We start from the raw sequence: 16,079 nt of genomic DNA on the forward strand, positions 1-16,079 counted from the left end.
CGGAAAGTGGCTTTGGTGTAGGTGTCTCTCAGCTGCTCACTCAGACTCCTGGCCTCTTGAAACCACTGGGCTTCACTCTGACTCAAGTCTATAGAGAGAAGGGAGGTATACTTTAAATCTCTCTGATGGCTCTGCTTGTCTGCTAAAGGTAGATTAGGACTCTCCTCCACTTCACATGACACCTCCATACACCCGAGATTCTCATCTCATAGCATCAGAATGGTGTCCAAGCCTCCTCCTTGACCTGGGGGATTAGGCAGTATTCTGAAGAATACTCTGTCACCCTAGTTTCCCATCTAAGCTCTCAGGAGACCAGCTTGCTGCACGGTGCCTTAATGCTAGCTGGTCTAGATCTGACACGAGGACTCGGTTATTAGTCCTGCATTCACTCTCAGGAAGCCATAGCAATGTTCACTCTCATCCTCAGTTACCTTCATCTCAATGCTCTGCTTTCTAGCAGCTCCCTGGACAATTATAAATACACTTTTCTTTTGAATTGTGCCTACGCAAATACCCAGAATGCCATGCTGCTTTCCAGTGCTTACCTGCCACAATAGAATGAACTGCCAGAAGATCCTCATGGTTGCTTTCACTTGTAGTTTCCTTTGAAAGATTAATCCTTTATTACATCAAAACATGGTCTTTAAATCAAGATTGGGTACTTTCTTATCACTGATGAACAAACATCTTCTAAAATCAGACTGTACTCAATGCTGATTGAAGGAAGAGTGCTGCACTCATTAAAGAGTAAATCTCACACATCTGCAAGAGTGTGTTCCTAGATGGTACATGCATGGTAAATGCATCCTTGCTATGGGGAACACCATGTGAGTATTCAAAACTGTAACATCTAGAACAAGAATAGTCCTGAAAGATCATTAAACACTGCCTCTGTCCTTAGTCATTTGTTAAGTCTCCTTACATGTTTAAGTCAGACACTGGGATGGATGCAGAAGGATGATTACACACACACTTTTGAGGTAAGAGAGAATCGTGTAGGGTAGGCTGTTCTGGAATTCCCTGTGTAGCCAAGGGCAACACTTCATCCTCTCTTCTCCATTTGCCAACTGAAATGAGCCTCCACACACCCCTGGCTTCAATATTATTATTATTTTTTCTTTTCTGGGACTCCAAACATCTTACCACACCTAGTTTTATTCAGAGATGAAGATCTCCTTGTTTCTATTAGAGGAATGTCTAGTAGCTGAGCTTCACTCCCTGCACTTACAATGTCAACTGCACATCTGACAAAAGGCTGATATCTAAAATCTATAAACACCTCAGGAAATTAGACCTCAACAAACCAAATCAACCAATTAAAAAAGGGAGTACAGAGAATTCTTGATAGAGAACTCGCTAAAGGCCTAAAAGCACTTAAAGACTTGTTTAGCATCTTTAGCCATCACAGAAATGCAAATCAAAATGACTCTAAGATTCCATTTTACCCCCCTGAGACTGGCTAAGATAAAAAACTCATGCAACAGTTCATACTGTTGAGGATGTGGAGCAAGGGGAACACTTCTCCATTGCTTATGTAAATGCAAACTTGTACAGTCACTTGGGAAACCAATTTGGCAGTTTCTCAGAAAATTGAAATTAGATCTACCTCAAGATCCAGCTATACTACTCCTAGGCATATAGCCAAAGTATGTTCCATCCTACTACAAGGACACTTGCTCAACCATGTGCATCGCTGCTTTATTCATAAGAGCCAGAAACTGGAAACAGCCTAGATGTCACTCAATAGAAGAATGGATAAAGAAAATGTGGTACATTTACACAATGGATTATAACTCAGCTATTAAAGCAATGACATCTAAAACTTTCAGGCAAAATGGATGGAACTAGAAAATACCATCCCGAGTGAGGTTACCCAGACCCAGAAAGACAAACAGTTTGTACTCGCTTATAAAATTCTATTAGCCATTAAGTATGGAGTAGCCATGCTACAATCCATAGACCCAAAGAAGCTAAATAACAAGGAGGATTCAAGTGGGATTGTGTAAATCTCACTGAGAAGGGGAAATAGAATAGAGATCATAATTGGATGGGGGAGGGGACTAAGTGGTCATGGGAGTAGGGATGGGAACAGAAGGGATCAGGTGGGGAGGACAAAGGGAGAGAGTATTGGAAGAGATAGCATCAATGGAGGTGGCATCTCTGGGATGAGCTAGAAACCTATGGGGAAGGAAACCCCCAGGAATCTGTGAGAGTGATTCTAGCTAAGATTCCTAGCAATAGGAGATGTGGAGCCTGGACAGGCTTCTCCAGTAATGAGGCAAGACTTCCAATAGAGATACTGGGACACCAACCTAGCTTCAAAACTTCAAACTACAATTTGTCCTGCCTACACAATGTGCAGGGGTAAAGATGGAGCAGAAATTCAGGGAGTGATCAACCAATGATTGGTCCATCTTGAGACCCATGCCATGAGAGATAGTCCACTATGATATTGTTAACAATATTAGGTTATACTTGCGAACAGGAGCCTAGTATAACTGTCATCAGAGAGGTTTCATCCAGCAAGTGGTAGAAACAATTGCAGAGACCCACAACCAAACATTAGGGAGAGCTTGGGGAATCCTGTGGAAGAGTGGGAGGAAGGATTGAAGGAGCCTGAGGAGTCAAGGATACTGAAGAAAACCTACAGAATTCACTAACCTGGCCTCTTAGGGGCGCACAGAGACTGAACTGCCAACCTGCGAGCATGAATAGGTACTCTGCACATACATAACAGATGTGTGGCTTGGTCTTCACCTGGGACAACAGCAGGAGCAGGCACTGTCTCTAAATCGGTTGCCTGACTGTGGCACACATTCCCTAGTCTAGCCTCAAAAGGAAAAGATGTGCCAAGCCCTACTGCAACTTGATATGCCAAGGCTGGTTAATATTCATGGGAGGCCTACCTTTTTCTGAAGAGAAGAAAAAGAGGAGTGGATTGGGGACAGAGGAGGGGGACAGGAAGGACTGGGAGAAGAAGAGGGAGGAGAAACCAGCCATTTCAGGCTCCATTAATTAATTAATGGAACTGAAAATTCAAAATACAAGAAATTTATCAAGTCAACCAGGATGCTAAGCTGTTTTTTTCCCTCCAGTTTGTGTTTTTTAAAAAAGATTTATTTATTTATTAATTTATTGTGTACAGTGTTCTGCCTGCATATATGCCTGCACACCAGAAGAGGGTGCCAGATCTCATTACAGACGGCTATGAGCCACCATGTGGTTGCTGGGAATTGAACTCAGGACCTCTGGAAGAACAGTCAGTGCTCTCAACCTCTGAGTCAATCTCTCCAGCCCTTGTTTGTGTGTTTTTTTTTGTTGTTATTGTTGTTCTGTTGTTTGAGATGCTGTCTTCTACTATTGTCCAGGCTAATGTTGAAATCCTGAGTATTCTCTTGCCTCAGCTTCCAGACTGTTGTTTTCCAGGCATGAATCACCATGCCAGTCTCTGTTGTGTGTCATGAGAACCAGCATAACTATCCTTATCATATATGAGGTGTCTGTGTCACCAATGAACTGATTGTTAGAATGTATGTCAGAGAAGCATGTAGGGTCAGACTATAGTCTGAGTTCATGATCTTGCTGCCAAGTTGCTTTTCTTAAAGACATACTCCTGCAGGCCAGGGATGTAGCTCAGTCATAGGTTCCTTGCCTAGCATGCACAAGACCTTGGGTTTGATCTACACGATTGCAGTAAAGAACAAAAATCAAATGGGAAGGGTGGGGCACAGTCATAATCCCAGCATTTGGAAGATTGAAGCAGGAGGATTACAGATTCCCAGACAATCTGCAATTTGAGCATAGCAAGTTCAAAGTCAGCCTGAGCTGCACAGTGAGAACCTGTCCCAAACAAAATTTCAACCAAACAAAGTTAAACTTGCCTTGCACATCTCAAAAAAAGTAAGAAGTCAAGCCCACTGCCCTCCAGAGATTTCAGATGGGGTCCAGGTAGCCTGGATGTTTATGAGGAATAAGGCTGAAAGAATTTCACCAATAGACTTCTAAGAGGACAAGGAGTGGACTGTATGTTTCATGGAGTTAGATATTGGGTCACCCTCATTCACTGTGAAGCTCCTGTCTATACCTGATATCGACTCTAAGATCCTTGTAGAATTTCCTTAAGTATGATACATTTACAATTGGCAATTGCTGTTCACAATAGTGTTCAACCACACAGTCATGTGCTGCTGAGTCAGAAGAGGAGAGTGTTCATTACCATGGCTTCTGGACTTGCACAGTATCTCTGAAGGGCTGGAATCACTTCTGCAGAGGACTTCAGGGTTTGAAGATATACACAGCTATGCAGAGGAGAGAAAAGTCATAAATGGTTCTGTATAGTTAAGTGTTTTCATTATCTTTGAGAAAATATGAAGATTCAGGGCCAAGAATGAAGTAAAAAGCTAACATTTTTCAGTGGTTCAGTCAGCGCTGCACCATGTAAACATTCAGACTGGCTTTCAATAACATAATGAATGAGGTTTGTAAAGTAATGGTAAGAATATTGGGGGAGTGTGTTGGGGTGAGTAAAGTTATTGTCTGTCCATGAATCCAGCTAAGATGAGCTTAAAGAATAACAACAGTAACCAGGACTGTGGGAGCAGACACAAGGAGATCACTAGGGCCTGCTGGATGCCAGCTTAGCTCCAGGTTCTGGAAGAGATCGTTTCTCAAGGGAACAATAGGGGACTTAAAGAAGCAGATACTCCCTGTCTATCTTTGGCTTGTATGTAATACACACAGTGCACATATTTGTACATGCAAACACACATTAACTAAATAAACAAAATAAAAATAACTTTCTAAAAGAATAAATAATGAGAAAACCTTATACATTCATGGAAAAAGAACAAGACACAGTAAAAATTTATCTAAGCAAACTGCAATGTAGAATTTTATTAGGAAAAATATACTATCATATGGTTATACTGTCAAAAACAAACACACACACGATTCAAATGTGCCAACTACATAAAATCTATGCTAAATATAAAACCACAGATATCACACAATTGAATTAAAATTTGAATTATAATATCCAGGGCTTGGAGATGACACCCTGGGCAAATACTTGCTGGATGAACATGAAGAACTGAGTTTACTTATGTAAAAAGCTAGACAATGGTGGCGGTGACTTTAATCTTAGCTCTGGCAAGGGAGGGACAAGAAGACCTCAGGGGCTTACTAGAGGGCCAGTTAAGTCTAATAGGCAAGCTCCAGGGTTAATGAGACACGTTGTTAGGCAGAACTACAATCTATTGCTCAATACACAATACACTTTGCTTTTAGGATTGAGGGCAACCAGGCCGAAGAAATTGACTCGAAGCTTCCTCCCTCCTGCCTCCCCTTCACAGTACTAGAAGAGGCTCCTTTTGAATTGGATTGAAGGCCTGGTTCACAGGAGAGAATTCATAACAGTATTGTAAACCTGGACAAGCTAGGTATGGTGGTCCATGCCTGTAAATCTCAACAGCTGGGTGGCAAAGGCAAGCATATTTCTGTGAGTCAAAGGCCAGACTGATCTACATAGCAAGTTCAGACAAGTGAGGGCTACATAGCGAGAGCCTATCTCAAAAAAGACAAAATAAAATTACACACACACACACACACACACACACACACACACACACACACACACACGTGCACACACGTGCACAAACCCCTAAACTAAATGTGGTCAAAAGCACAATGGCCAGAAATCCATTAAGAGTCTTAGTGGCATGGGCATGGAGTGGGGTCTACTAATGCTGTCTGACTAACTGGACATACTGTCAAATTGCCTCTAAATATTTATGTCAATATACATAGATTAGTGCTGCTTTCAACCTTGGCTGGATAATCTTCTCTCTGCCGTGCAGAGAATAATTGATTATTGCGTGCCCAGCTCTTAATGAGATGTCTATATCAACCTCACTCCAAGGTTCTGGGAAAATCTGGTGGCACAGTCATATCCACTGGAAATGGCAAAAGTCATGAAACCAGCACAGCTGTCTGACATAGTTCCAGCAGCTCTGAGACAAATGCTGCCATCACTGTCACACTGTCCCTCACTTTTAGGTTTTGGACTCTAGTGTTCCATTCTTGGGGATTTCCTGCATTATGATTAATTTTATGTTTTTTTTCCTGATAATTATGTCTGAGTTATCCCTTCTGCGTTTAGGAAAAGTATCTTTATCTAGTCACTATTTGAAAGTCTTCCTCATGCCCTGGAGATCGTTAAGCACACAAAAGCATAGGGCTAGAAATTTCTTTATGAGACCATTACTCTGGATATCTTTTGGGGGTATCTGCCCCTAAGCAAACTCAAACAGTATTCTTGATACAAGGTAAACAGAGACATTGACGGACTCTGACTGGCCAGGAGAATAGGTTACAGATCCAAGGCCACCCTTGAATAATCTTAGAGCTCTCTGAAAATGTAAAAATAGTGGGTCAAGCAGGGTACACCCCTGGTGGAGAAGAACTCAGTAAATAAGATAGAATGCCTAACATAACCTTTTTCTACTTATAGTGCAGATGATGAAATATGTAGTAAAAGAATGAGGTATTAATATTTGATAATCATAAAAAAGATAGGTTCAGATATTTCTGTTTGTCTGGAGTGCTTTAAAACTACAAACACAGCCAGCCTAAAAGCAGGCTGTCATAGGATAAATGTGTTTACTCTGGAGGGGACATTCTTTAGATTCTTAATTTGGACTTACAGGGCTGATAATAAAAATAAATTCTGGTTGGTTTATATTTTGTAACTGTGACGGAACTTGTAACCCTAGACATGGATTGAAATATCAAGCACACAATCTGTGCTTGTGGGATAACCATTAGTCTTTCTCTGTTCTGTGAAACCTGTGTAATGAAGCAATCTGATTGCCAGTCAGTCACAGCTGCAGAGGAGGTCTGATTTCCAGTCAGTCACAGCTGCACAGGAGATCTGATTTCCAGTCAGTCACAACTGCAGATGAGGTCTGATTTCCAGTCAGGCAGAGCTGTGAGATTCCTAACCACCTCACCTGATCCACTCCTCTCTCCCATTCTCTGACTCCTCATCTCCTCTGGGCCACCCTGATCCCAGCTGGGGCAGCCCTCCACCTCTTGCCCATCCCCACTCCTGGCAATCAGAGAAGTGTGGTGAAGTGCTGTGCGATGCTGCCTGTTGAACACATCACACTCATGTAGTTACTGAATAACCTATCTGTGGTTACTGGAACCACACTCCACAAGATCAAGCCAACCTCTCCCCAGAACTAGGAGCATGACTGGGGTCTGTCACTACCTGTGTCATCTCGAGAGAAAATCTGGGTGTGATAGAGCATGCCTGGAATCCAGCACTTGGGAGGGGGAAGCAGCAGGATTAAGCAATTAAGGCATCCTCCCTAAATACTGAGTTTGAGGCTATCCTGGGTTATCTGAGACCCTTCTCAAAGACCTGTCTACCAGCACCCAGCACCCAACCAAAAGAGTGGGTAAGCCAGATGTTATGATAACACATGCCTGTGCTTTAGTGTTCATGAGACTGAGGCAGGAGCATGTGAGTTCAAGAAAAATCAGAGTTATGTAGCAAATCAAGATTTTTTTTTTGAAACAAGGTTTCTCTTTGCAACCCTGGCTGTCCTGGAACTCACTTTGTAGACAGAGTAAAATCTTGTCTCTCTCTCTGTCTCTCTCTCTGTTTCTCTATCTCTTACACACACACACACACACACACACACACACACACACACAGCACAAATAGAACAAAATGAAATAAACAGAAGGACAAGCAAAGCTAAAGGTCTGTGTGTATGTCTGTATGTCTGTTTGTGTGTCTATGTGTTTGTGTGTGCCTGTGTGTGTCTCTCTCTGTGTGTCTCTGTGTATATTTCTGTGTGTCTCTCTGTGTCTGTGTGTCTGTGGAGTGTGGGTATCTTTAGTATGTGTCTCTGAGTGTGTCTGTGTGTTTGTGTGTGTGTCTGTGTGCATGTCTCTGTGTGTGTCTTCCTCTGATGTCTGTGTGTCTCTGTGTGTTTGTGTGTATATCTGTGTGTCTGTGTCTGTATGTCTGTGTGTATGTGTCTCTGTGTGTGGGTATGTCTTCATCTCTCTCTGTCCCTCTGTCTCTCTGTCTCTCTCTCTCTCTTTGTATGTGTGTGTATTTGGTAAAAGGATAGTGAACTGAAAATCAGGACCATGTTTACCCCTGGATGAGAAGGACAAATATCAACTAGGACCTGGGGGTGGCCACAAGAGCCTTCTAAGGCATCGAGGGACATTTATTTGTTGACATCAGTGCTTATCTCACAGGCTCTCTACTGTTACTGTCCTTTAAACCAGATGTGTAAATACATTAGGTACTCATAACAGCATGCTAGTTTTCAATTAAAAAAAAATAACTCCATTGATAGATTCTAGACCAAGTTTTAAATACAACTAGATTGCCCCCTACTTACCATCCCAGGGATTAAGAGGAAGGTCCCTGCATTCTCAACAATTTCCTACATACTACTTCCAAATAAAAAGAAAGAAAAAGGGAGCAGGGCTGGAAAAATGGCTCAGTACTTAGTGCTCCTGCAGAGGACCCAGGCTTGTTTCCAACACCCTATCAGACAGCTCACAACCTCCTGCAACTCTAGTTCTAGGGGACCCAAGGCCCTCTTTCTGACCTCTGTGGACACAAGCATGCAGGGAGTGCACAGATACACATGCAGAAAAAACACTCATGCACATAAAATCAAATACTTCAAAAAGAATTTTTTAAATAAGAAGATAACTTATTTAAGAAGTGACCAGTGATGTAAATCATCTTTTAACTCCAAGATTACATGGAAATATTACATATATATACACACACATACACACACACACATATATATATATGGAGAATATATATATATATGGAGAATAAGTCTCGCTGTGTAGTCCTGTGCTGGTCTGAAACAAGTGATTTTAGAAGGGAAGGGATGAAGATGTTCAGAGGGAGATAAGAGGTGATGAACATGGTTCTTATACATTATATATATGTGTGTATATGTATATATATAAAATGTGTATGTATATATATGTTGTATACATATGTATACACACATATATACACACATATATACACAATTTATATATATGAAAATGTCACTATTATATAATTAATGTACACTAATAAATCACTTTTAAAAGAATATTTTAAGTATTTAGGATGTTATTACCATTCTATCTCAAGATCAGATAATTCTTTAAAATTTTTCATTTTAATGTTTAATGATTAGACAATCAGTTTAGGTCAACTTTAGGTAAGCACTGGATGCACATAGAACACTACTGTGGAAACTGCTGAGACACAAACACTGTTGCAGATTTTCATGTCTTCCAAGAGATACCATAGCAAAAGACTCTTATTCCTTAAGTAGAAATGCTAGAATTTAAAATAGATCGATTTTAGAATAATTCATATTAAAGCATGTAATATAAAAGAAAACAGGTTTTCCTCCTTCAACTTCCTGAGAGCTGGGACTCCATGTGTAGAGCACTGTGCCCAGAAACACTCGTGTTTCAGACTACCTGTAGTGATAGTTATCTTTGAAGATTCTCATTGCTAAGGAAAAACAAAAAACTTCATTCTGCAGCTGAACACTTCTAGAGTTGTTTTATGTGTGGAAGAGAACTGAAAATAACCTTGAAGGGAAGAAAAGGGGACGAGAGTAACTCAATAGTAATGATACATGCTCCACTAGGTTCATAGCAACCATATTTATAATAGCCAGAAGCTGGAAGCAATCCAGATGTCCCTCAACAGAGGAATGGATACAGAAAATGTGGTACATTTACACAATGGAGTATTACTCAGCCATGAAATTCGCAAGCAAATGGATGGAACTTGAGAATATTATCCTGAGTGAGGTGACTCAGTCACAAAGGAACAAACATAGTATGTACTCACTGATAAGTGGATATTAGCCATAAAGTTCAGAATACCCAAGATTCAATTCACAGACCATATGATGCCTAAGAATAAGGAAGACCAAAATGTGGTTCTTCAGTGCTTTTTAGAAGGGGGAACAAAATAATCAACAGGAGGAAATACAGAAACAAAGTGTGGAGCAGAGATTGAAGGAAAGGTCATCCAGAGACTGCCCCACCTGGGGATCCATTACATAAACAACCACCAAACCTGGACGTTATGGTGGATACCGGGAAGTGCTTGCTGATGGAAGCCTGATATGATTGTCTCCTGAGAGGCTCTGCCAGAGCCTGATAAATACAGAGGAGGAAGCTTGCAGCCAATCATTGGACTTAGCTTGGGAATCCCCGATGGTAGAGATGGAGAAGGGACTGAAGGAGCTGAGGAGGTTTATAGCCTCATGGAGGGAGCAATAGTATCATCAGGTCAGACCCTCTGGAGCTCCTGAGGACTGGACCACCAAACAAAGAATACACATGGAGTGACCCATGGCGCTGGCCACATATGTGGCAGAGGATGGCTTTTCTGGGCATCAGTGGGAGGAGAAGCCCTTCAGCCTGAGAATGTTCAATGAATGCCCCAGTGTAGGAGAATGCCAGGGCAGAAGGATGGGAGTGGGTGGGTGGGGGAGAACCCCCACAGAGGCAGGGAGAGGGGGGATGGGATAGGGGGTTTCCAAAGGGGAGACCTGGAAAGGGGAAAACATATGAAATGTAAATAAAGAAATGACCTAAGAAAAACATAGAGAAAGAAAAAAAATGGTAAGATATTGCCTAGTGTGCCCAAGTCAATGCTTCCATCACCAGCACTGAAAAAAGAAAACCACTTGGGACATCTCACACAGCAAAACTAGAAAATATTAGCCAGGTGGTGGTGGCACACTCCTTTAATCCCAGCACTTGGGAGGCAGAGGCAGGTGAGTTTCCGAGTTCAAGACCAGCCTGGTCTATAGAGTGAGGTCCAGGACAGCCAGGGCTACACAGAGAAACCCTGTCTCGAAAAAACAAAAACCAAACCAAACCAAAAAAAAAAAAAAAACCCAAAAGAATTAGAAAATATTAAAAGATTCGAGACAGAGAAGAGGAAGACTAGTTTGTAATCAAAAGAATCAGAAAGACATGGGATTTCCAGATATGGTGGCACCCCTCTGTAATGCCAGCACTTGAGTGGCTGAAGCAGGAGGATCATAAGTTCAAGACCTACCTGGGCTAGACAGCATTTCTATGATAGTCTGGGATACATAGAGAGACCTTGTTTTTAAAAGTCTGCATATTGACCCAACCAAACCCAAGATGTAACTATGAAGAGAAAAAAGCTGGACAGGGAGGGTGTCATGGGAGGCAAGGGACAAAGACATAAGTATGTGTCCTTCACAGAGGGAACAGAAGGGTGGGTGGAGACCATTCACAGGTAAGACATGGACAGTGAGGGAAAGGAAGGGTGGGCAGAGATCATCCACAGGTAAGACATGGACAGTGAGGGAAAGGAAGGGTGGGCAGAGATCATCCACAGGTAAGACACGGACAGTGAGGGAATAACAGTTGAAGCATGTTCACAGTCAAGAGAAGTCATTTTGCTCACTTGGGAAAAAACTTGGTGTGATCTTCTATTGGGTCATCACCTTCCTTCCACTTCTCCATACATCCTCCACAGGAAAAACACCTGACAATGTCCTTTTTGCCTAGAAAAAGGGATGGGGTCAGTTCAACAGCACATACACCTGCCAACTCACAGGAAGACATCTCCAGATTATCTAGTATAACCCTACTTTCATCTCCAGTTAGGCTGTGTGGCCAAGTCATTCAGGAGGTGATAACTCACACTCTTGGTCCTTCACTGGGGTGGTCAGCAATAGTCACTGAATGTTCCTATGCACCAAATACTTTGATAAACCCATCATCCTAAATGATTTGCCATCAGAATCTGGAATAGGAGCGCCATGAGAGCAGAAATTTCTATCTGTTCTGGGCACTAGTGACATATTGGACATTCACAGACACAGGCAACTGACAAGCAATTGTTTACAGAAGTACAAATTTAAGAGTCTCTATGCAAGCTAGATTGCGAAGAATCATTTGCCTCCTCTCACATCATTGCCAGCTATATTTAACTAGAAATAGAAATATGTCATCCATGAAACTTGAGGAAGGCTGGCAAGAGGAGACAAGTGTGAAGACCATGTGGTAAGAAGATCCTCTGTGCCAGTGGAATATGTCTGTTGGATGAAGTGGCTGCAGAATCCCCAGGCTGAACACTGAGGGAGCAATGGGAAACTGAAGGCCTTAAGGGCCCCAAAGAGATCTACAACAAATGATGAAGAATACAAAATGCAAGAGGATTCAAATATGTGGTCCACACAAAATATTGACTCTAAAGAGATGCTCAGCATGAGAGCAGTGGCTGCTCTTGCAAAGGAGTCAGGTTTGGTTCCAGCACTCACATGATGGCTCACACAGCCAATTGTAACTCTAGTCCCAGGATCCAACACCCTGTCTGGCCTCTGAGGGCAGCATGCAGACATGTGGTACCCATATTTACATACAGGCAAACACACACATGCATAAAGAAAAAAAACCTGACTCACCTGTGTAGAAAAGGCCTGCTCTGACCAGAGCTTCAACAGCCACAGGTGATTCATGGGGCCAGTTCTTAAACGTGTCCATCCTTAGTTCTTCATTAGCGAAGACACTGTCATTGCAGTAAGCTTGGAATAAAAGATGGAGGTAAGACCAGGAGACTTGGATTGGAAAAGTTCAAGTTAGCTGTGTGTGTGCACATGTGTGAGTCCCTGTGTGTGTATATGTGTGTGTTCCTGTGTGTGTGCAGGTGGATCTGATGATCTGTGCTTGTGTCAAAACTGTGGGTGGTTAGAACAGGAAGGAGGAAAAGATACAAGAGTGACTCTGGGATCAGAGCAACAGAGACCGGGCTACTCCATTCATTCTATTCATCTCTGTGTGTGATCAATGTGATAGAATGTAACTTAAGACTGTCTCTTAACCACATAGCATCAGGATACAACAAAATGGAGAGGCGATTCCTGTTTCCAGAGTCAGTTTCAAGATTTCAGTAAGGTCATTTCCCCTGTGGCTCAAAAACAATCATTTTTGATGGCTTGCTCTTTCAGATGACCAGACTGAAGGCGGGGGTCTCCATTAGACTTTCTACCTCATCGTCTGGACACTGGTTCTTGCATTTCTCATGCTGTGAGGACTTGGAAATTACATTGCCCTTACCTTGGTCTCACAAGTTTCTCAAGTTGAAACCTTGCTTTTATTCACACTTAACCCTAGATCAGGATTGTTTTCCTTCTGCTTTAAGTATTTCTTTGTCATTAAGAATATTACACATTAATTTAGTTAACAAAAAGATTTTTACAGTCTAGAAACCTTTTATTTATTTTATTTTAGGTTTGCCTTCTACTAAGCCATGATGTCATAAGGAATAGGTTCTACAGTTTTCCTCAGTGCTCACAGGGTTGCACTAAGTGCTCTGGATGGAGCAGGCTGCCACTTCATCCTTTCTTTGGCTTCTTTCTTTACCTGATCTCTTCACCTGTCTCAGGAAGCTGTCTCAGAACATACATTTTTGAGTGTGTTTATATGTATGAAGGTACATGAGCATGTATGGACTTATGCCTGTGGAAGCCAGAGGACACTTTTCACTGTTTCTACCTGGTTGTTAGGAAGGATGTCTCACTTCCCAGGCTAGGTTATGGAACCCCAGGATCCATGTACAATGACACCCGGCTTTTGTCACATGGGTCCTGGAGACAGAATGCAATGCTTGTGTTTGCAAGGAAAGCCGTCTGCACTCAATGCCCCAGTCCTGGTCCTTAGGGTTCCTAATATGCTCAATGCACTCAGTAAGTCTCTGCCCAGGATTCCTGCCCTTAACTTGCTTGTTTAACAATGGCAAGAGCATGCTGGGTAACACTGTCGACTCTGCCAGTATTGCTATGGTAAAAATGAACACTGAACAGTCCATTCCCTGTGTCTACAATATCACCCTTCTTGTAGACACTTGCCTCTGTGGCCAAAGAAACAGCTCTACCTTCCAAACACCTAGAGGACAAATACTGGGTGCTTTTCCTTTTCCCCTTTATGTTTCCTATTTTAGCAAGGTATTGGAAAGTGGTGGTCCCAGCCAGAAGGGTGCTATCTCTGTGTGGGTGAGTATATGTATGTGTGTGTGTGTGCGTGTGTACATGTGCATGTGCTCACACATTTATGTATGTGTGTGTGTGTGCACACACAAACACAAGCTCAAGTATGTATATATGTGTGAATGTTTTGCTTATATGTATGTATGTGTACCATATGTGTGCCTAGCATCCCAGATGGCCAAAGTGGAGGTCAGATCCCTGGAGATGGGGTTATAGATTGTTGTAAGCTGCTACTTTGTAGACACTTTGAAATTAACTTAAGTCTTTGCATGAACAACAAACACTCTTTTTATTTATTTATTTATTTTTCGAGATAGGGTTTCTCTGTCCTAGAACTCACTCTGTAGACCAGGCTGGCCTCCAACTCAGAAATCCACCTGCCTCTGCCTCCCAAGTGCTGGGATTAAAGGCGTGCGCTACCACTTCCCAACAACAAAAAATACTCTTAACATTTGAGACATCCCTTCAACCTCAAGTTCATCTGGGGGTCACAGTGGTTTGCTATGCAGTAAGCTTCAACTTGTGATATTTCCACCTCAGCTTTCTTAGTGCTGGAATTGCAGGCATAGACCTCTGCACTTGGCATTAAACACATGTAGCCTGTACTGGCCTCTAACCCAATATCATAGTCCAACCTGGCCAGAAGTGCCTCCTTCCAAGGCAGCAATTACAGGGGTGAGAAATCCTACTCAGTCTATTCTTACTGAGAATTCTTACTATATTATGATTGTTTTCATCCTGTCCACTCTCCCTTGTTCCCATGTTCCTGACCTCTGCCTCCTGAACTCAGAATCTGTCCTACTTGCTGTATAGATGGTGTACTGAACTAAATTCCTAACACTAAGATTTTGTTCTCCATGGGTGCTGGGATGGAACCAGAGGATCTTGTCCATGCTTGGCAAGCTTGTAATATGCTCAGACCTGTCACCTCATTTTATTGTGAACATCCCCCAGTTTTTAAACAATGCACCAAGCTATTTAAGCATGCTTTGGGGAACTGAGGATGTAGCTCAGTGCTCTCCATATCTTTGGTTCCATCCCCAGCACCTGAGAAACTCTGCTGTCGCAGCACTCAGCAGGAGGACCAAAAGTTCAAGGTTCATTTGAGTTTGAGGCCAGCCTGGGATAAGAGAGACCATAAATTTGTTTCGAAAACATTTTATCCAAAATTTTAGTTGTTTTAAGGGGAGCATCCATTACAGCACCAACACTACATAGTTAGTCATGCTTCTCTACACTACAAACTAAGTCTTGTAATGAACAGCTCCATGGTACAGAAGATTGCCACTAAACCTAATAATGTTTGAATTAATGCCATCACTGTAGAAGGAGAGAATCAGCTCCTATAAGTTGTCTTCTGACTTCTGCACTTTCACATATGGGACCTATGGATATACACATACAATAATAAGTAAATAATTGAGTCTATGTATTTTTAAATTTACTTTTAAATTTTTCTTTATTTTTGTCTACATGTTTGCCTGAACCACATATGTTCAGTGGCCATGGAGGTCAGAGGAAGACACTGGATCCTCTAGAACTGGATTTGCAAAGTTGTGAATTGCCAGAGGGCGCTGGGAACTGAACCTGAGTCCTTTCCGAGAGCAGCAAGTGCATTAATCACTGAGGCCATCTTTCCTGCTCATAAACTAACTACAAAAACAAACCAAAGTCATTCCATAATAGGGAAATTACTTATGAAAATGAGGTTTAAAGAAGAGCTGGAGAGATGGCTCAGTGGGTAAGAGCACTGACTGCTTTTCCAGAGGTCCTGAGTTCATTTTCCCACACCCACATCAGACTGTTCACAAATGCTTTTTACTCCACCTTCAATGGACCTGATGAACTTGTCTGGCTTCCAAAAGCATCTGTATATATGTGGCACATGCACATCCAGGTGCACACACTCACACACACACTCACACACACACACACAGAGGAAGAGGGAAAGGGAGAGGGAGAGGGAGAGGGAGGGGGGAGGGAGAGAGG

General features: G+C 42.2%; 1 protein-coding gene across 1 annotated transcript in view; it reads right to left on the bottom strand.

Moving 5' to 3' along the window:
* Naip (NLR family apoptosis inhibitory protein) overlaps positions 1-16,079 on the bottom strand; it is a 56,842-nt gene that overhangs the window by 28,036 nt on the left and 12,727 nt on the right. The window contains exons 6-9 of the mRNA XM_031360326.1: positions 12,510-12,629; positions 11,507-11,606; positions 4,217-4,298; positions 546-603 (exon numbers count right to left, since the gene is read on the bottom strand). Of these exons, the coding sequence (XP_031216186.1) occupies positions 546-603; positions 4,217-4,298; positions 11,507-11,606; positions 12,510-12,629 (360 nt within the window). The remainder of the gene's footprint in view (positions 1-545; positions 604-4,216; positions 4,299-11,506; positions 11,607-12,509; positions 12,630-16,079) is intronic.

The sequence above is a fragment of the Mastomys coucha genome, unplaced genomic scaffold (assembly GCF_008632895.1).
Source record: "Mastomys coucha isolate ucsf_1 unplaced genomic scaffold, UCSF_Mcou_1 pScaffold8, whole genome shotgun sequence".
NCBI lineage: Eukaryota > Metazoa > Chordata > Mammalia > Rodentia > Muridae > Mastomys > Mastomys coucha.